We start from the raw sequence: 21039 nt of genomic DNA, 5'->3' as shown, positions 1-21039 counted from the left end.
CAGGGATAAAATGACATGAGTTCTGGGATTTCTCTTTGAAATGCTTTAGCATAAAAAAAGTAGGCAGCTGGGGATGAAGTAATAAATATGGTAAAAGGCATGATTAAAAAAAAAAATCACTCTAGTGGTGGAAGCATTTGCCCCTGTTATCTCAGTCTTTTCTACCTTTCAGGTTGCTGAGAATGTCATTAGCTTCTTGTAAGGTATCACGTCCCTTCTTTGCAGCTTCTTCGGCGAGGGCCTTGGCAGCATCAGCTCGGGCTAGGAGTTGGTCTGCGGTCTGCAAACACATGGCAGATGAGAGGATGAACCCTCAAAGCAAATCCCTTCTGTCTCCTGGACAGACAAGGCTCTCCAGAGGTGCCACCCTGAGACTTGCCAGCATACAACATGTTAGGGTGCTCTCTCAGCACTACGGTCTGCTCTCTCAGCACTACGGTCTGCTGTCTGCATCAGAGAGACAAGATCACCACAGACCCACTTGGACTGTTCAAATGTTGCCTCAAGAAATGAAGCGACCTGCAAATCAAACCAACCTGCTGTTCAGTTTTTCCTTTCTCCAGAAGGTTCTTGACTTCAAGTTCCTTCCCTCTCATGTCTTCTCTGAGGTCCTCATAATCTTTCAATTTCTGGTCAATCAGACGTTCCAGATTCTCAGCTTCCATCTTTATGTTATTTGCTTCATTCTGTGAAAACCAAGTAAGATCACTACACTTTGGATAAAACATTTAAATTAATGAAAAGGTAGGCTTAGGAACTCTGTAACACCTAATACTCAATTGATATTTTTAAAAGAACTGCACAGATCAAGATTTTATGGGCTTTTTTTTTTTTAAATGAGATATATTTCGGACTCACTGAAATTCACAGCATCCACATACAGTTTGATGAGTTTTGACAAATGTATTTCTGCATAACCAACACCTCAATCAAGATACAGATTTCCATCACCCAAGAAGCTCCCTCTTCTCCCTTTCCACCTGATCTCTACTCCATCTTTCCAACACTGTGCCTGCCATTGTTTTGATTTTTATCATCATATACTAATTCTGCTTATTTTCTAATTCTAAATATACAGAATCAAACAATCTGTACATGTCTGAAGAGACTTAAAACCTTTATGACAAAAATCAAGTCAATACCTCAGATATAAGAAGTGAAACCTAGTAAATCTCAAGCTTAATGCAAAAAATACACCATTTATACAGAGCTTGGAGTGAGGATCCATGATTAGAGTACAGATATGAAATAAAATCCTTCCAATTCCAAAATATTTTACCTGCCCCACAACATCCTGCTATAGTCCTTTAATTAAACCATTCTCTCTTATTTCTCTCTAGGTCTCTACTAGACAGAGCCTGGGGGTAAATGTCTACATGTACTCTGTTTTAACCAATTCAAATGTATTATAATTTGGATTTGTACTAAAGACTTAGGAGTGATTGTTCATATCATTAGTCTTTGCTATTTAATGTTTACAATCACAGGATTCTTTACCTTGATAAGTTTTGTTTTTGTTTTTTTAAGAAATGGGGTCTCACTATGTTGACCAGGCTGGTCTTGAACTCCTGGCCTCAAGCGATCCTCCCACCCCACCTCAGCCTCCCAGGGCTGGCATTACAGGCGTGAGCCACCATATCTGGCTACTTTGGTAAGTTCTATTAGCATATGTGAAATAGACTCAACTTTACCAGCGAGTCAGTGGGAGGACAGAGGGATGTGCAGAGCAGTCGGCTCTCACATAGACTTGGGGGAGAGACAGGGTGTGGCTGTGCGTACAGGCTGCCCCCATACCTCCAGTGTCTCAGAGTCCAAAGGGCTCAGCTGAGCCACGCTGGCATAGATCTCCACAGCTTTGTCACCGGCCCTTTTGGCCTCCTCATGTACTCGGGCAGCTTGTTTTTCCAGATCCTGTGAGATGTTCTTCGCTTGTTCATACCTAAGACACAAATAATGTGATTTAATGACAACTTAGCTGCTTTTAGCATCTTAATGTTAACCAGATTAACATGATCATGTGATAATATGCCCAAAACCTCAAAGGAAATGCTACATTAAAATGCTTGCATCTTAATAACAACATTTTGCATATTTACATTTTCTCTTATCATTTCTATTTATACTGTATGGTTTGGCGGGTACGGTGGCTCACACCTGTAATCCCAGCACTTTGGGAGGCCAAGGTGGGCGGATCACCTGAGGTCAGAAGTTTGAGACCAACCTGGCCAACATGGTGAAACCCTGTCTCTACTAAAAATACAAAAATTAGCCTGGCGTGGTGGCAGGTGCCTATAATTCCAGCTACGCAGGAGGCCGAGGCAGGAGAATCACTTGAACCCGCGAGGCACAGGTTGCAGTGAGCCGAGATCACGCCACTGTACTCCAGCCTGGGGAACAAGAGTGAGACTTGGTCTCAAAAAAACAAAAAAAACCAAAAAAAAAGAAAAATTTTTCTATAATGTATGGCTTACCATATATTTTCTTATTTCAGACACCCTTTAAAGATCTGTAGTTCAATTATGTTTCCTCTACTTTATTTTTTTCTCTTCATTTGTGCAGAATTTTAAAGTATCATGGCTCATCTTGTTACTATTCTCTCTAGTTATAACAGTAATTGAATTAAACCAAATCTCTGTGGCTCCACATGCCCTTCTCTACTTACTGTGCCATTTCAAAAGCATGATTAACAAAGGAAATCTTACTGCATGAATGCATGCCCTGAATCCACCAGCATTTAATTTTTCATTGAATTAGTGCTACTTACCAGAACATCTGAAGGGGTGTAAACCACTTTTAAATTATACTCACTTCCTATTAAGCTCTTCAATCTCAAATGCTGTTTGATTTTCTCCTGCCAATGTCCTCAAAAGCAGGTTGTATGCCTCAGTTGATGTATCATTGGCTGTCTTTGCCACTCGAACAATGTCATCAGCTTCCTGTTTATGACTATACAGATAAAACAAAAAAGCCATGAAACAACCATCTGATAGGGAAATAAGTAAAATTTAGGTAATGCTTACTTTATTATTATTATTATTTTTTGAAATGGAGTCTCGCTGTGTCACTCAGGCTGGAGTGCAGTGGCGCAATCTTGGCTTATTGCAACCTCCGCCTCCCGGTTCAAGCAATTCTCCTGCCTCAGCCTCTTGAGTAGCTGGTATTACATGCATATGCCACCATGCCCAGCTAATGTGTCTTTAGTAGAAATGGGATTCGCCATGTTGGCCAGGCTGGTCTCGAACTCCTGACCTTAGGTGATCCACCTGCCTCGGCCTCCCAAAGTGCTGGGATTATAGGCATGAGCCACTGCGCCCAGACTACTTTATTATATGTACATATACTAACATGGGTAAGAATTCTACAAATATTGGAAAATCTCATTCATTTGGAATTTTGTGATCATTTCAGTGGGGGTGAATTTATGAATAGCCTTCTAAAACTGAGATGAGAATATTTTCCAAAAAAATTATTGGTATAAATTTATAAGAGAAAATGTTTATAATTCTTCAGAAAAACTATTTTTAAATTTAATTGAGTAATGTATATATAAAACTGTGTATGCCAGCAAGACATCATTTATCTAATCATAAATCCCACGCCTAATCTTTATTAACAACAATCTGCTAGTTTCACTCAGTTATTACAGTCTTAAATAAGTTAAAAATCTAAAAATGTTATGGTTTTGAGATATATAAATGTGAATTGTCTTCAAGCCATTGTATTCTCATATTCAAAGTGTGAATATTCTAATGTAAAACTAAAAGGAAGAAAAGAATATACACAGCCGATAACATCTTAGAAAAGAGAGCAAAGCTTGCAAAAGTGGGTTATGTGGAAAGTGTTTCTGGGTTATGGAATAAGACAACACACACACACACCATAACGGAAGCCACAACTTAACCATTAAACAGAGATCCAGAAGTTACCGTTCAGCAAGCTTTCGAGCCTCTTCTGCCAAAAGAGTCATGTTGTTTGGGTCCCCTGTAGATTCTGGCTGAGTGACTGACTGCACGGGAAATAAAGCACTTATTCTCAAAAGACTGAATTATTTAAATTTAATAAAGCAAGAATAAAACTAAATTTTTGTTAGAGGGCAAAAAAAAAATGCCTCTTCCTTTTTTTGAGATGGAGTTTTACTCTCGTTGCCGAGGCAGAAGTGCAATGGCACAATCTCAGTTCACCGCAACCTCTGCCTCCTGGGTTCAAGTGGTTCTCCTGCCTCAGCCTCCCGAGTAGCCGGGGTTACAGGTGCCTGCCATCATGCCAGGCTAATTCTGTACTTTTAGTAGAGATGGGGTTTCTCCATGTTGGTCAAGCTGGTCTCGAACTCTCGACCTCAGGTGATCCGCCCGCCTCGGCCTCCCAAAGTGCTGGGATTACAGGCGTGAGCCACCGCGACTGGCCCCAAGAATGCCTCTTCTTATTTTCAGAGATCTTTATTTAGTATCACCACCCTCAACTGCAGATTCTATTTTCAGTAAAGGATAAAGGAAGATTAAACTGCCTAGTACCATAGAAGGAACAAAGCTAGAGAAAAAACCCAGATGTCCCTTGGTTTTTATCCAGTTTGTAATAACTGTTTCATGCCAACTATGAGCAACGTGGCTTTCTTGCTCCATAANTTTTTTTTTTTTGAGATGGAGTTTTACTCTCGTTGCCGAGGCAGAAGTGCAATGGCACAATCTCAGTTCACCGCAACCTCTGCCTCCTGGGTTCAAGTGGTTCTCCTGCCTCAGCCTCCCGAGTAGCCGGGGTTACAGGTGCCTGCCATCATGCCAGGCTAATTCTGTACTTTTAGTAGAGATGGGGTTTCTCCATGTTGGTCAAGCTGGTCTCGAACTCTCGACCTCAGGTGATCCGCCCGCCTCGGCCTCCCAAAGTGCTGGGATTACAGGCGTGAGCCACCGCGACTGGCCCCAAGAATGCCTCTTCTTATTTTCAGAGATCTTTATTTAGTATCACCACCCTCAACTGCAGATTCTATTTTCAGTAAAGGATAAAGGAAGATTAAACTGCCTAGTACCATAGAAGGAACAAAGCTAGAGAAAAAACCCAGATGTCCCTTGGTTTTTATCCAGTTTGTAATAACTGTTTCATGCCAACTATGAGCAACGTGGCTTTCTTGCTCCATAATTAGGGACAAACAGAAAGATGCATGTAGTCAATTTAGTTGAAGAAGCACTCCACTGCCAGTAACAGACTTGCTACAAATCCCAAGGGCCTCCCCCATCCCCACCTCAGACGTTTGCAATCACTTACCACATTGGCAGCAGCGACTTTTGCTTTCTCAAGTTCTCTGGACGCGATTTCAATCAACCTCTCTGTGTTCTCTACATGGGCACGTGCTTGTTCAGCCAAGTTTCCAGTCTCTTCAATGGTATTCCGGATATTTTGTAAACGGCTAATTTGGCTGGACAGAGTGTTATTCACTCTCTGTAGGCGATCCATCAAATTCTGGTCAACATCTAAAATGGTTTACAGAAGAAAGTCTGTAAATTATCTGAAGAGGATCATATCATCTCACATGAGATCTGAGGCCCTATGTATCTTTACTCTTCAAACATAGCAGCTTTCTGCTAGGTTTCTGCAAAGCCCCTGGCATAGTTGGACAGCCTTTACCATGCCCAGTAGGTCCTTCTCTATATACTCATCACACTTCTCCAACCGTGTGCCCATCTGCCCACTTGACTATGAACTCTTTCTTACTCTTCACTATATCGCTGGTCTTATGCAGTGGATGGCAAAGAGAAGACACCCAAGGAATGTTTGATGAAGGCAAGAATGACTGACTTAAATACCAGCACATGCGATTTAGTCATAAATATACAACGCTGTTAAAAATGCTGCCAGCCCTAAAAGCCAAACATTTTTCAAAACCCAGAAAAAAACTAGGTTTAAAACAGATGTTGAAGTATGACAAAGTAAACTCATTTTGCATTTTAAACTAAATAGACTCTTCTGCCACTCCCATGCCCCAGCATATCAGTGTAATTTCTTTCAAACTGATCTCTGTTTTTGAATAGTTCTTAAAATTATTCTTTTTTTTTTTTTGAGACGGAGTCTCGCTCTGTCGCCCGGGCTGGAGTGCAGTGGCCGGATCTCAGCTCACTGCAAGCTCCGCCTCCCGGGTTCACGCCATTCTCCTGCCTCAGCCTCCCAAGTAGCTGGGACTACAGGCGCCCGCCACCTCACCCGGCTAGCTTTTGTATTTTTTAGTAGAGACGGGGTTTCACCGTGTTAGCCAGGATGGTCTCGATCTCCTGACCTCGTGATCCGCCCGTCTCGGCCTCCCAAAGTGCTGGGATTACAGGCTTGAGCCACCGTGCCTGGCCAAAATTATTCTTTATTAATATGCTCATTCAACTTAAATCTCATACTCAGGTCCTAACAAATCAAAAGATAAAAATACAACCCTGTTATTATTAAAACTCTCATGTATCGTCAGGTTTTGTTGGGGTCTAAATTTTCTAAGGAACGTAAAAAAATAAAATAAAAAATAAAAAAAGATGAGAAGTCAAAGGTAAGACCAATAAAGATGAACACAGGTTTGGAAAAAAACAAACTGAAGTGGGGCTACCAAATGCATGTGCAGAGGTGATATTCTACAAACTCCTGCCTAACTGTGTATGGTGGTCCTGCTTGGAGGGTTACTCAATTATTTGATAATGCAAAAATTTTTTGGCTGGGTGCTGTGGCTCACGCCTGTAATCCCAGCACTTTGTGAGGCCGAGGTGGGTGAATCACGAGGTCAGGAGATCAAGACCATCCTGGCTAACACGGTGAACCGCCATCTCTACTCAAAATACAAAAAATTACCCGGGCACAGTGGGCATGTGCCTGTAGTCCCAGGTACTCAGGAGGCTGAGGCAGGAGAACCACTTGAACCCAGGAGGCGGAGGTTGCAGTGAGCCAAGATCGGGCCACTGCACTCCAGCCTTGGTGACAGAGTGACTCTGGCTCAAAAAAAAAAAAAAAAAGCAGCTTATGAAAACGCATGCCTTTAATGATTTTTAAAACTATTTTAAGACACCCTGTAATAGAACAGATTCAAAAAATGCTTGGAATTTCAATATCAAATAGTTTTTTATCTGTTGGAAAATCACCCTACGGTTACTATATCTTAAAGTAGTAAGTTTGTCAGGTTGTTTTTTGAATTAGTGTTTAAAAAATAAAATAATTTATAATCTACAAGTAGTTTAAAAACGGAGACAGAATTTTATAAAACCATACTAATTAACCTTGCTTTAGGACCCACATCTAAAGATTGGTCCACCTCACTGAAGTCACGCACTGTTCAATCATGCATACCTTTGACATCCTGGGCCTCACGAAGGAGGTCCATAACTTCCCTCTCTGCTTCCTTTAGTCTATCCTCGAAGGCTTGATCCGTCACCATCTCATCCCCAGTTCCAAGGTTTGCTATGAGACTCTCTAATTCCTGGAGCTTCACTCGATGATCAGCAACCTAAACATACGGAAGAAAGAAAAGGGAAAGGTAGGACACACAAGTATTCCTGAAGAACTCAATCACACTTCCTGCAGGAATCATGGGCACTCCATGAATATGTAGTTCTATCCACTCCATGGATGTCTACTTCTGAAGAGAAGACATGGCTAGTTTTTCTTTATTTTTCTAGCTTCAAAAGAAAACCTTCAGAGCCATTCCTTTGACTTTAAAGACTGCATGCTGATGATTCTTCAGCTCTGACCTCTCCCTTGAGTGTCAGATTACCTTCATGATATCTCCACTCAGCTCTCTGATAGGTATCTCAAACTTACCAGCCAAAATTATACCTCTTACCTCTATTCTCCCTGATGAATTCTCCATCTCAGTAAATAAGGCCTCCAGCTACCTTAAGCAAAAAACCCAAGACACATCCTTATTCTCTTCTTTCCCTATCCTGTCCCCAAACACGCATATTTATTCAATCCAATTGAGGCTTCCCATTAGGTCCCATTCCTAACCATCATTGTTCACACAGCAGTCAAAAGTGCTCCTCTTAAAATATAATCTGGATTTCCTAGATTTTAAGAGTTTCTTCAATGCATTCTTATTGGATTTGGGATCAAATCTAAACTTCTTACTATGGTCTTCATGGTCCCATATAACCTGTCCCTACCAACCTCTCCAGTCTTATCACAGACCACACTCTCTGCACTCAACAGGCTCCAGCCATTCTCCAGCTCCCAGGCCTCTGAACACCAGGTTCCTTCTGCCTGGAACAAACCTACCATTACTTTTCATTTGGCTCATTCCTTCATATCCATAAGATCTCACCTTAGATGAATTCTGTAGAGAGGCCTTATATAAAGTAGTTTCCCCCAGTTATTCTCCATTTGTATTCTTCCTGGCACTTATCTCAGTGTTTGTTTTGTTTATTTATTTATTTTTTATTATTTGCCTCCCAACTGGAACATAAGTCTTTAAGAATAGGGACCACATCTATCTTGTTCACCACTTTTTCTATAGAGATTAGTGCACAGTTAGTTTTCACTCAATGTCTGCTGGAAGAATAAATGAATGCACTATTGACAGCTTACCTTATCCTTTACCAAACGGTAACAAGCTGGACATTCCTGGCAGCCAGGCCAAGACCGATTGTAGAAATAGTTTTCTTCACACTGATCACAGCGATTTCCCACAAAGCCTTCTCTGCATTCACAGCGACCATCGTCTTTGCACTGAAGTGAAAGAGACCCCTCGGGATGACAGTCACAGGCTGCAGAACAAGGAGAAAATAACACATAATTAGCAAAAGAAGGAAGAGTATATCTCTTAATTCAGACTGGCAACAATAAGCTGACTATACTATTGTTATAATTTTCTGAAAAACAGGACTATTTATGAGATATTAAATGGCTAAGTCTGTTTAGCAGAGAAAACTGACAGTTTTTAAAGTCAAAATGAGCTTTAAAGTAAAATGTGCAACCTTTTGGACACACTTCAGGTTACTTAATAATTAGAGAAGTTATGAAAGTCTCAGTGCTCTTTTCACGCACTTCAAGAATTCATCTCTACCTTCAATTCTCCACTGTTTAATATTTCTCTAAGGAACTAGAAAACCCAAATGCTAATGCTTCTTTTGCATTATCTTATAGTTTGTTTATTCACTGTGTTCTCTGAACTGAGTCAATCACTTATGCTACATTCCACAGGAGAAATGAAGGAATTCAGAAAGCAAAAGCCAATCTGTTCTGAGGCCCAATTCCAGGCAAGTGTTTATGCCAAAGAGAAGCAGATGTTTATACGTAATCATACCAAAAGGGCCCCAAGGGTGGGAAGCAACTACAGCCAGTAAGTCAACAAACACATCGTGAACAGAATCCTCCACTATTTCATTATCTGCACTAAGAATGCAATCCATAAAGAAGTTTTGTTAACCACAGTGGGAAAGCTCAGTAATCAAAGGAAGACTTCCTTGGAAAACATAAAGGATTGGAAAAAGGAAGAATCAGAAATGTTATAAAAGAAAACATACAAAGAAACCAGAGAAGGCTTTGATCTGCAGAGTTTTAGAAATGGATAATATTCATCAAATAAAGCATCTATGATGAGTTAGGTACAGCCCTGACTATGAGCCAAGCGGCTAGACGGAGGCTGTCAAAGTCTTTTCTGGCCTTAAGACACTAACTGGAATTAGGGGAGGCTTAGAGTTGTATGCCACCAACACCCCTTACGTTTGCAGCCTTCAGGTCCAAACCCAAAGTGGTTGACCTCACAGCGCTCACAGTGCTGACCGGTGATGCCAGGCTGGCACTCACACTGGCCGGTGCGGATGTCACACTGCCCATTGGTGGAGCCCAAGGCATGGCAGTCACACCTGAAAATGAACACAGGACATTTCTCAGGCAAAAAAAAAAAGACTTTAAGCAAATTTTTTTTTTTTTTTAAGTATAGCACTGATCTTGTATCAGAAAACTGAATGGTAAGCGTTACTAAGATGGAATGTTAAGCGTTATTAAGCCCCTAATGTTCAAGTAATTTTCATGAGTGGTATTCAGAACTTCTTTTCCTAACTTAACTGCTACCAGCGTTCTCCAACTTGGGACTGTATGGATACTAAGTAATAACTTTGAAAACAGAAGTTCCCAGGCTGCAACCCTGGAGGGTCTGATTCTAAGTGCCTCAGAAAGGACCTGGCAATTTGTACTTTTAAAAGGTTGCTCAGGCAATTCTGGCACAGCTGGGGCCACTGTGCTCCACTCCTTTCTTTCAATAGCTTTATTACAATTCTCCAGCATTGCCCCTGAAGGATGCCTTGCCTACATTAGGCACTCCAGTAATTTCTGAACAGTCAACTATTTAATGTAACTTATAAAAATTCATTTTTTATAACAGAAAAAGCAAAGATTACTTCCACCAAAGGCACTTATGTCTCACCTCTCACAGCCTTGCCCACTCTGCAGGTTGTAGAATCCAGGGTCGCAAGCACCACAGTCCCGGCCAGTCACGTGAGGCAAACATTCACATTGCCCCGTCACGGGGTTACAGCTGCTCTGCTGCTTCACTGTCCCATACGGATTGCAATTGCAGGCTAAGGCAGGAAGACAGAGACGGCAAAAGACATAAATCACCTGAGAGAAATACTAAAATATAAACAATCCAAAGAGATTCTTTAGACTTGTGTTGCCAGGTTGGTAGCTGCTGGTCACATGTGGCTACTGAGCACTTTAAATGTGTGGCTGGCTGGTCTGAATTGAGATGTGCTATAAATGTGAGATACGCAATGGATTTTCGAGGCTTAGCATGAGAAAGAATATATATTTCATTAATAATTTTTATTGATTACAATAAGAAATAATATGTTAGATATATTAAATAAAATACATTAATATTCATTTCACCTGTTTCTTTTTACGGGACCACAGGTGCCAGCCGCCATGACTGTCCTTTTTTATACTTTTTTAATGTGGTGACTAGAAAATTTTAAATGACAAAAGCAGTTTACAATGTACTTCTATTGGACTAAACAACTATACGTATTTTAAGAGACACAGAAGAATTCTCACAATAAAGGGGCATTTAACTGTGACAGAATCTGGTTAAAGGCTGATTACCTTTGCATTTGTCTGCTGGATTGGGAGCCAGGGGATTTCCAAAAAATCCGTCTTTGCACCGGTCACAATAGAAGCCAGCAGTATTATAGATGCACTTCAGGCATTCTCCTGTCAAACGATTGCAATTCCCAACTGCGTTGGGATCGATGTTGTCATTGCACTGGCACAGGCGGCAAAGTCTCACAGGGCCGTTTCCACCCAGGGGGTCTCCAAAGTAGCCATCATCACAGAGCTCACATCTCTTACCTGGGGATGAGACAATCTGATGTTATGAGAAAGAAAGTCCAGAGTAATCATCATATGAGAGAAGACATGGTGCAATGGAGGGCAAAGGACCTGGGCTGCAGCCCTGGCATGGGGCCAGACCACCAGAGTGACCTTGAGCACATCTCTATTTCCTCACTAGAAAGGAAGCACCTGGTCTGCCTACTTCACTTCAATTGTTGTGACAATCAACCCAAATCATCTATTAAAAGTGCTCTGTAAATGAGTTAAGCCCAAGGTTTATAAACCTCTCCAGTCTCAAAGGATAGTACATTCATATATGTTGTTTTGGCAGATGATATTAAAAGAGGTGAAGTGCCACTCTTGACACCATAGGTTTCCCACACAACAGGGTAAGCAGAACCATTCTCTTAAAATGTAACAGGCATGTGCTATTCCTTGTTAATCAGTATCAATTGGTACAAAATCAGGGTATGTTAGAAGAGAACTTAGAAATCATCAGTTGCTGCCTGCTTGTATTAAATATTATAGCTCAAGGAAGAGAGAGGGTAAGTAATTTGCCTGCAACCAAAGAACTGACAGGTAGAGAGGAAGAGCCAGAATCCAGGGCTCTTTCCACTGTCCTAAATTCACCGCTCCTCACCCTTCCTTTTCCACTTACCTACCATGATTAGTTCAAGTTGGGCTCATGATATCTTTGTAACCAGTAGGGCCTGAATTAGCCTAAAATTTCTGGTGAATCCGAGGTTTATTAACTCATTCAACAAGTATTTTCTGAGCTCTACTACATAACAGCCAGCACTGTTCTAGGTCATTAGGACGATGTGAACAAGGTGGATAAGGTCTCTGCTCTCATGAAGCTTATGCAGCGGTTGGTGAAGACCAATACACAGACACACAAATAAACAAGATTACTTCAGATAGGGATAAGCACAAAAAATTTAAACAAAATAGAGCAACATGATGGGGTGAAAGTGAGGGCTACTTTATACTGGTGGGTAGGGAAAACCTCTGTAAGAAGAAGACGTTGGGATAGCAATGGAAAGACAGAGAAGAGACCAGCCAGGATATTATCCAAGGGAAGAAAGTTTCAGACAAAACAAGATAAGCCATGGGAGCAGTTCAAACCCATGTAGGAGCATGGAGGTCAGAGTAAGTAAGGGATTTGGTTTTAGTGTATTAAGAAGCTACTGGAGGGTTTAAAAGTGGTGTAATGTGAGGTACATTTTTAAAGGACCATTTTGGCTTTCATGTGGAGATTGGAGCCACTGTAGGGGAGCAGGTGAAGCAGGGAGAACAATTAGGCAATCCCAGGTGAGAGATAATAGGTTTGAACCAGGGTAGTGACGGTGGAAGTGGTGAAAAGTGGTCAGATCTGAGATAAAATCAGTAAGATTTGCTGATTGTTTCTAGGACTTGAAAGGAAGATGAATCAAGTATAAGCCCTGAGGTTTCAGCTTGAGCAACTAAGCTAATGGCAGCATATTTACTAAGATGAACCAGACTGGAGGAGAAACAAAGAGTTGAAGAAAAGGGAGGAAATCAAATATTTAACTTGGATTTGTTTAAATTTGAGTTCCTTAGGCTATGTGAATCAAGATGGCAGCAGAAAATGGCTGACACAATCAAATCAGCACGGAGTGCAGGGAAACTGCGAGGAGAGTGTAGCACTTGAGACAGGCTCCATACCCTGGGCCTCAGGTGGTGGGTGGAACAGCTAGCAGAACTTAAAGGTGAAAAGAGCTGTTTGGACAAGGTCTGCCAGGAGCTGAGAACTTTGATTTGAGGTCATCAATCCAGAGAACCCCATAGAGAAGGGGCCATGGGATAAATACTCTGTCCTCACCCTCTTCCTTCTCTATGAGCTCCCGTATGTGCTTCCTGCTGTCTGAATGCAAATGGAGCCTGGCATTTGATGCAGTGCATGCAGTTCTCAACCAGGGTGGAGAAAGGTGAACAGGGATGTGGAAAGGCAAGTGGAAGGCTTCTAGCCCACCACCCAAGTGGAAATGGCAAGTAGGTAGCTCAGGAGAGGTGTCAGGGCTGGAAATACAAACTTAGCTATCATATAGAAAGGCTTTTGAAGCCTAAAGATGAGATTTGATCACCTAAAGGGGAGATGGTAGATCAAGGTGACATGAAAGCCCTTGGTTGAGAGACGGAGACAATCAGGAGATACCCAAAAGAGAGATGGAAGGAAACAAAGACAGTGAGCCTCAGTTTCCTATTAGGAAAACCATAACCACTGAAACTGAACCAAACACAAAGATCCAAAACAACCCCGAAGCCCCTTTCCCCGAGGTCTTTCTATAGAATGGAACACTGAAAGCAGATAGAGCGAGCAGACTTACCAGTGGTGCCAGTAGGACAGTTGGTGCACACCACCTCTTTTGTCTTGGGGACAACAGCACAACTTGAGCCTCCGGGACACGGACAGGGCTGGCAATCAGAGGAGGTTCCCGCAGTTGAATCCCCATAGTACCCATCACTGCACTTCTCACAGTGCGGGCCAGCCGTATTGTCTCTGCAGTTACAAACACCTATTTGGAGGGCAGGTGTGAGAAAACAGGCAAGTGTACAAGTACATAAGACAATGAGCACTTTCTACCCAACTGCTAAAGAGAAGTTAGGTCTAAGAGCTGCCAAAGATCATCTCACCTGTCTCAGGATCACAGGTCTCGCTGTGTCCACTGCAGGTGCAAAGCACACATGGACTGTATGGTCCAAGACTAGGAGTTTCTCTTCTGTAACCTGAAAGGCACATCTCACAAAACTGCCCTCCATATCCCACAGGACAGGTGCAGGACTCCACCCAAGTTGCAGGGACTCCAGGCCCAGGACGAGCACTTGCCAGGGTGACATCATCCAAATATCCAGCACCTGTGTATGGTGAGGAAAAGAAAATCACCAAACTGGCTTGTTTTCCAAACCTTGTGTAAACTCAGTAACACTAAAAAGTAACTAGACCCCAAATTCCAGAGAAAACCAGCCATTAGCTTAACTGGACTCTGATACACTAAACAAGATATCCACATCTATCCCCTGGAGAAAAGAATTAGAAAACAGCATTTAGAAAAATCATGCGGTACTGACAGCTAAGTATCTGGAGTGGTGGTATAGCAAACTTTTATTTTATTTATTAATTTGTTCATTTATTTATTTATTTATTGAGATGGAGTCTCACTCCGTCTCCCAGGCTGGAGTGCAGTGGTGCGATCTTGGCTCACTGCAACCTCCGTCTTCTGGGTTCAAGCAATTCTCCTGTCTCAGCCTCTTGAGTAGCCGGGATTACAGGTGCGTGCCACCACGCCTGGCTAATTTTGTTTTGTTTTGTTTTTTTGTAAAGATGGGGTTTCACCATGTTGGCCAGGCTGGTCTCGAACTCCTGACCTTAGGTGATCAGCCTACTTCGGCCTCCCAAAGTGCTGGGATTACAGGCGTGAGCCACTATGCCCGGCCCAAACTTTTATATTTTTTAAAACACACACACATACCCTTAGATTTGCTGAATTTTACAGTCCCCACCTATGTGAAAAATGAAAAGCATGAGACAATCATTTGAAGTGAGAAGAGATATGAGCAAGAGTGTGGGGGAAGAAAGAGTTTACATCTATAGCGACTAAGCAGTGTTTTCATTCTTTTGCTACAAAAGCAGGCACTAACTACAGAATTCAAGGATAAGACAGACGGGAAAGCACCTGTCAACAGGTAATACTCAGGTTATTTAATTTCTGTCCTCTGTAAAACAGCCAAAAAAACCCCAAAAAACAAAAAACAAAAACTCTCAAGTAAAGTTCTAATACTCAGGGTTACTTCTTACAAGTATACAATTACTCCAAAGCCCAATGCTTTTCCATTTCTATAAGAAACCAGAGGACACCTTATATTGCATTAGACCAATGGTTCATCCAATCCAGTGGTGCCTCTGATACAAGCATCAGCAGGAACATTTTATCAGAGAGGTAGGGGCATCAGTAACATCATCATATTTCCCTGTAATCTCCATTCTACTCTAGGGTTTTGTAGTCTTATGCTTAAAGCGTATTTTTCATGTTATGAAATAGCACTTGCTGCTTATACAATTCATTTGAAAATTGACCACCTAAGGCTGAAGGACACCTCCATTACTACCCTAAACGTACTACTTTAGTGTGTTTACAGGTTTCTCTTGCCTAGTTAGGTCATGAGATATGGCTTTATGGTTTACTGTGCTTCCAATTCTAAACATCTTTAAGTCTCCCCATTCTAAAAATACTCTTTCATCGATCTTGTCCCTACTCCCAAATTATAGTCCATGTCTTTTCCTCATAGCCAAACTTCTTAACAGAACATTCTGTATTTTACTTCCTCAACTTCAAATTACTTTTTAAAGCACTGTGATCTTTCAGTTTCACACCCTCCCCCCATTGATTGATTGATTGATTGATTGATTGAAATAGATCCACTCTGTAAACTCAGGCTGGTATGCAATGACATGATCACAGCTCATGCGGGCTCAACCTCTTGGGCTCACGCATCCCCCTGCCCTCAGCCTCCGAGGTAGCTAGGACCACAGGTGTGTGCCACCACGCCCAGCTAATTTTTTTGATTTATAGAGACAGAATCTTGCTATGTTGCCCAGGCTGGTCTTGAACACCTAGCCTCAAGCAATCCTCCTGCCTCAGCCTCCCAAAGTGCTGGAATGACAGGCGTGATCCACCACACCTGGACAGTTTTAACACTTCCTAAAAACAAAAACTCAGCAATGATTAAGGAATCACCCAATCCAAAACCCAATGATGCTAGCTTCCTAAACTTGTTAATTGTTTCTCTTTCTTAAAATTCTTTTTCTCCCTTGGGTTTTATTTATTTATTTTATTTTTTTGAGACAGGGTCACACTCCATTGGCCAGGCTGGAGTGCAGTGGCACAGTTACTGCTCACTGCAGCCTTGACCTCCTGAGCACACATGATCCTCTCACCTCAGCCTCCTGAGAAGCTGGTACTACAGGCGTGCACCACCATACTCTGCTAATTTTTTGTACTTTTCAGTAGAGATGGGGTTTTGCCATGTTGCCCTTGGGTCTTAGAGCATGGACCTTAACTGTTTCCAGGATTCCATCCTTCTTTCCCATCTATATTTTCTATCATATTTTCAAGTTTAAAAATTATTGCCCATATGTTGACAACCTTCTAAATCTGGATCTCTAGTCCTAATCTCTTCCTAAGCCCCAGATTCATATTTCTAACTACTTATAAGCCATTTTTATCTGGATATTCACACAGGCTTCTCAGAAATCAGCACATCTAAGCTGCAGATCCCTCTCCCAATACCACATCATCACTAACTCCACCTCCCCAAATAGCTGTACCTTGCTAGAGAAAAAGGTCGTTGTTTAAAACATTTTTTTAGGAAAAAAAATTTTGGCCAGGTGCAGGGGCTCATGCCTGTAATCCCAGCACTTTTGGAGGTTGAGGCGGGGGAATCACCTGAGGTCAGGAGTTTGAGACCAGCCTGGCTAACATGGTGAAACCCCATCTCTACTAAAAATACAAAAATTAGCCGGGTGTGGTGGGGCATGCCTGTAATCCCAGCTACTTAGGAGGCTGAGCAGAAGAATCACTTGAACCAGGAGGTACAGGTTGCAGTGAGCCAAGATCATGCTATTGCACCCCAGCCTGGTTGACAGAGCAAGACTTTGTCTCAAAAAAAAAAATTTTTTTTAAGTCTTAAACTCTTGTTCACCTAAAATTAGAACAAAATCATTCAATAATTTATGACTTTTAATAATTTAACCAGTGGCTCAAATTATAAATTATAATTACACAACAGTAAATAAAAAGAAATGAAGATGAGGCAACTTGAGCCAGTAGAATTATAATTAGAATTTTTTTTTTTTTCTGAGACAGATTCTCAGTCTGTTGCCCAGACTGGAATGCAGTGGCATGAGCTCAGCTCACTGCAACACTGCCACCCAGGTTTCAGCAATTCTCATCCCTCAGTCACCCAAGTAGCTGGGATTATAGGCTTTCGCCACCCCACCTGGCTAATTTTTGCATTTTTAATAGAGATGGGGTTTCACCATGTTGCCCAGGCTGGTCTCAAACTCCTGGCCTCAAGTTATCTGCTCACCTCAGCCTCCCAAAGTGCTAGGATTACAGGTGTAAGTAACTGCGTCTGGCCTATAATTAGGTTTTTTAGAAAATCTATTCATATACAATGTAATCTCAATTGACCTATTGATCAATTGAGTCATCAATTAGTAAATAATACTATTTACTAATTTTACCAAATTTTTTCCAGGTCCTTGAAAGCAGTTAAAAAATGCATTGTTCTTATATATAATTCATGTATAATGTGGTTGTTATACAACTTCTCAGTGTTATATATTAGGAAAGAGAAACTTTTGCATTATCACGAATCTTTCTACCCGATCTTTTTAAACAACTCTCCTAAATTATATCATAACTTACTTCTCTCACTGTATGTCCCACGGATTTTGATAGAGGTCAAGTTGTTTAGGAGCTTCTGAAATTCAAAAGGGGTAAGAGCAGGCCTCCAAGGGTAATCTGTTGCTTCATGGAGCCTGGAGAGAAAGAAAGGGCCACATTAACCTCTGTAAGGATAATTCTGGATGTTGGGGAAACATTTCTTATTCATTTATGCCACCAACAATGCAATGCTCTGACAATCAAATCAAACAAAAAATGAGACTATTGATTTGGTGGTACAATTGGAAAAGATAAAGGTAAACAAAGGAAGGCTCCCTTTTACAAAATCACCACAATAACCCAGAAGGTTTTCTTTAAAATATATCTAGAGGCCAGTTAAACTTAAATAAAGACACCACTTTCACAATGCTAGTCAAGTCTCATTTTACAAAGAAGGCTATCTTACCTGAAGACATACTTCACAGTGGTCTCACTTGGATAGGAATTGCCCTGAGCGATCAAGGGCACAGATACCCTTAAGCCAGCTCCCTCAAGCACAAGGTCTTCTGCAGAGAGGCGAGTATCTCGCCTGTCCACTCGAAAGGAGAAGGAGAGGTTCTGACCATAACTCAACACCTGCTTGCCCAAGAACTTTGCTGGAATGCAGACACAATGGTGGGCAAGAATGTGAGACTGAGATTAAACAGAGGCACACAGCAAGTCAGACTGCTTTCTAGCCTTACTTACCAGGAGCAATGAAGTACCTAGGAAAGTAGCTGTCTGAGATCACGGCAATATCTTGCCTCTCAGAGGACCATTCGAGAGATGCTTCAGAGCCATCTCTCTGTTCCACACGCCACCCATCCTCATCTGCAGGTAGAGAAGGAAAACACAAGCACTTTACACTGTAAACATCCTGAATTCAGGTCCTCTATGTACCATAAAAATGTGTAAGACCACACCTTATATACAAAAAGGCATCAATAAACCTTTTAAATAAATGGATCCTACAACAGTACCTATATATGCTATACCACTCAAACTATATTTTACTTTATTACTACTTACATAACATTTGTAATCACTATTCATTGAGATAAATTCTAAAGCCAAAAGTATATTTTCATTAAATTAAAAGGCCAAACTACAAAACTATGCATGCTAAATAATACAAAGTGTTGCCAACCATCAAAAGCCCTCAAAGATGATTTTATTTTAAAATATTTTACTGATTTTTATTTATTATTGATTAAAAATAATTAAAATATTTTAAAAATATTTATTACGATTTTATTTTTAAAATATTTTAAGTGTATCTCACTCTAACAGGTTGGGGATGAGTCTAAAGTACCAATCTGAAAGGTAGAGGAGATAGAATAAACCACTTGTAGCACAGCATTTGACGGACAGAAGAATGCCCAAACAGAAGCAGGGTGTGCAAACCCCTAGGATTAGATGATTCCAGATTAAAATCCAGGTTGCATCTGAAAAAAGATTAAGGACCCCACTTGGTTACTTTTTTTTTACTGACTATGGTAACAGAGAAAACACAATGCAGCCGGAGAAAGAATGCACTACCTTTCACAATTGACCTTCGACATTGTGCTGGCAAAACATCTTCCTGTTCCAACATTACATTACATCTATGCTGCCAGAGGGATCACCAAGAGCATGCGCCTATCAATGAAAAATAATGGATAAAACAATCAGATGAAGGGAGGAAAAATCTATCTTAAAGCAACACTTTTTTTTTAGACAGTTTTTTTTTTTTTTTTTTTTCTTTTTGAGACAGAGTCTCGCACTGTCGCCCAGGCTGGAATGCAGTGGCGCTATCTCGGCTCACTGCAACCTCCACCTCCAGGATTCAAGCGAATCTCCTACCTCAGCCTTCCGAGTAGCTGGGACTACAGGTGCATGCTACCACACCCAGCTAATTTTTGTATTTTAAGTAGAGACAGGGTTTCACAATGTTGGCCAGGATGGTCTCGATCTCTTGACCTCGTGATCCGCCCGCCTCAGCTTCCCAAAGTGCTGGGATTACAGGTGTGAGCCACTGGCACCCAGCCAACAGATATTTTTTAAAAGAAATACACATAGAACAAAATGGATCCTAAAGTCTTTTTCTTTTTTTTTTTTTTTGAGACAGAATCTCGCCCTGTCACCCAGACTGGAATGCAGTGGCGAGATCTCAGTTCACTGCAAGCTCAGCCTCCCAGGTTCATGCCATTCTCCTGCCTCAGCCTCCTGAGTAGCTGGGACTATAGGCACCTGCCACTATGCCCGGCTAATTTTTTTTGTATTTTTAGTAGAGACGGCGTTTCACCGTGATCTCGATCTCCTGACCTTGTGATCCGCCCGCCTCAGCCTCCCAAAGTGCTGGGATTACAGGCGTGAGCCTAAAGTCATTTTTATATTGGTTTCAGTCTAAGATAGTCATCCCATTAAAACTCTGCTTACTCTCTGTACAAGCCAAACCCCTTGTGGCTCACCATTACAGCTAGTCCTCAGTCTTGCTGACAACTATTATGGGAAAAATATTTACTCTGCTGCCAACAAGCCACAAGATCTATTAATATGTGTTGACTACATATAGATTCTGCCCCCTTCTTCTGGCTTTGAAAATATTTTACCTGCATCCTGCCTCAGTGAGAGAATGGAATCCAGGCTGGCAACGGTCACATTTGTCCCCCATTACTCCTGGCTTACAGCTGCATCTGCCGTAACTATCACACTGTGTGCTTAGAGAGCCTAAAATGTAAAGTGCCTATTGTCAAACAAAAATTCGGCCAGATATGTAAGTAAAATCAATGTGTTAAAGAAAGATAATTGGTAATTAAAAGCAATGCCTGAGAACCAGTATGCAATCTCCTGATGGTCACAAAGAGAATAAAAACCAAATTTTAAATCAGAACTTTCTCAAAATCATGCCCCTTTAAGCCATGGGATTTTAAGTTTCTAGACACATGCTAAAATGAATTTACTCATCAATGTTGAAAATCACTTTGTACCCAATGAAACACTACACACAAGACCAGTTACTTCTCTGTGGGCGATCACAGACCCTTAAGGCCCATGTCTAGAATTTAAGTATTTATAGGCCTAAATTACAAAAATAAAGGTCAAACTCTTGAAGAAATGGGCTAGACTAAGAATGCTGTGCATCTCTGTACACACACCAACATGCTAAGAATAGTTTAGCACTCCAAGGAGATTAGACTAAACAAAATCATTAACAAGGAAGAACTCACAAAGCAGTTAACCTTTTACAGTCAAAGTTCAAATTGTCTCCACGATCCTGTTGCTAATTATTTACAGAACCATTACTCAGACTACCACCCCCCTCTTA

The 21039-nt window shown here is 41.3% G+C and overlaps 1 protein-coding gene across 1 annotated transcript in view; it reads right to left on the bottom strand.

Moving 5' to 3' along the window:
* The window catches only part of LAMC1 (laminin subunit gamma 1), a 121668-nt gene that overhangs the window by 10221 nt on the left and 90408 nt on the right, over nt 1–21039 (bottom strand). Inside the window, exons 6-24 of the mRNA XM_017848049.1 lie at nt 20324–20441; nt 19225–19336; nt 19045–19138; nt 18441–18563; nt 18160–18349; nt 17736–17848; nt 13942–14163; nt 13635–13823; nt 11059–11304; nt 10382–10535; nt 9679–9821; nt 8542–8720; nt 7309–7465; nt 5260–5465; nt 3927–4006; nt 2809–2946; nt 1795–1939; nt 537–686; nt 166–280 (exon numbers count right to left, since the gene is read on the bottom strand). Coding sequence (XP_017703538.1) covers nt 166–280; nt 537–686; nt 1795–1939; nt 2809–2946; nt 3927–4006; nt 5260–5465; nt 7309–7465; nt 8542–8720; nt 9679–9821; nt 10382–10535; nt 11059–11304; nt 13635–13823; nt 13942–14163; nt 17736–17848; nt 18160–18349; nt 18441–18563; nt 19045–19138; nt 19225–19336; nt 20324–20441 — 2874 coding nt within the window. The remainder of the gene's footprint in view (nt 1–165; nt 281–536; nt 687–1794; nt 1940–2808; nt 2947–3926; nt 4007–5259; nt 5466–7308; nt 7466–8541; nt 8721–9678; nt 9822–10381; nt 10536–11058; nt 11305–13634; nt 13824–13941; nt 14164–17735; nt 17849–18159; nt 18350–18440; nt 18564–19044; nt 19139–19224; nt 19337–20323; nt 20442–21039) is intronic.

Source organism: Rhinopithecus bieti, unplaced genomic scaffold (assembly GCF_001698545.2).
Source record: "Rhinopithecus bieti isolate Rb0 unplaced genomic scaffold, ASM169854v2 scaffold_27006, whole genome shotgun sequence".
Lineage (NCBI taxonomy): Eukaryota > Metazoa > Chordata > Mammalia > Primates > Cercopithecidae > Rhinopithecus > Rhinopithecus bieti.
Note: the sequence above shows the minus strand (reverse complement) of the source record. Positions and strands in the feature narration are given on the sequence as shown.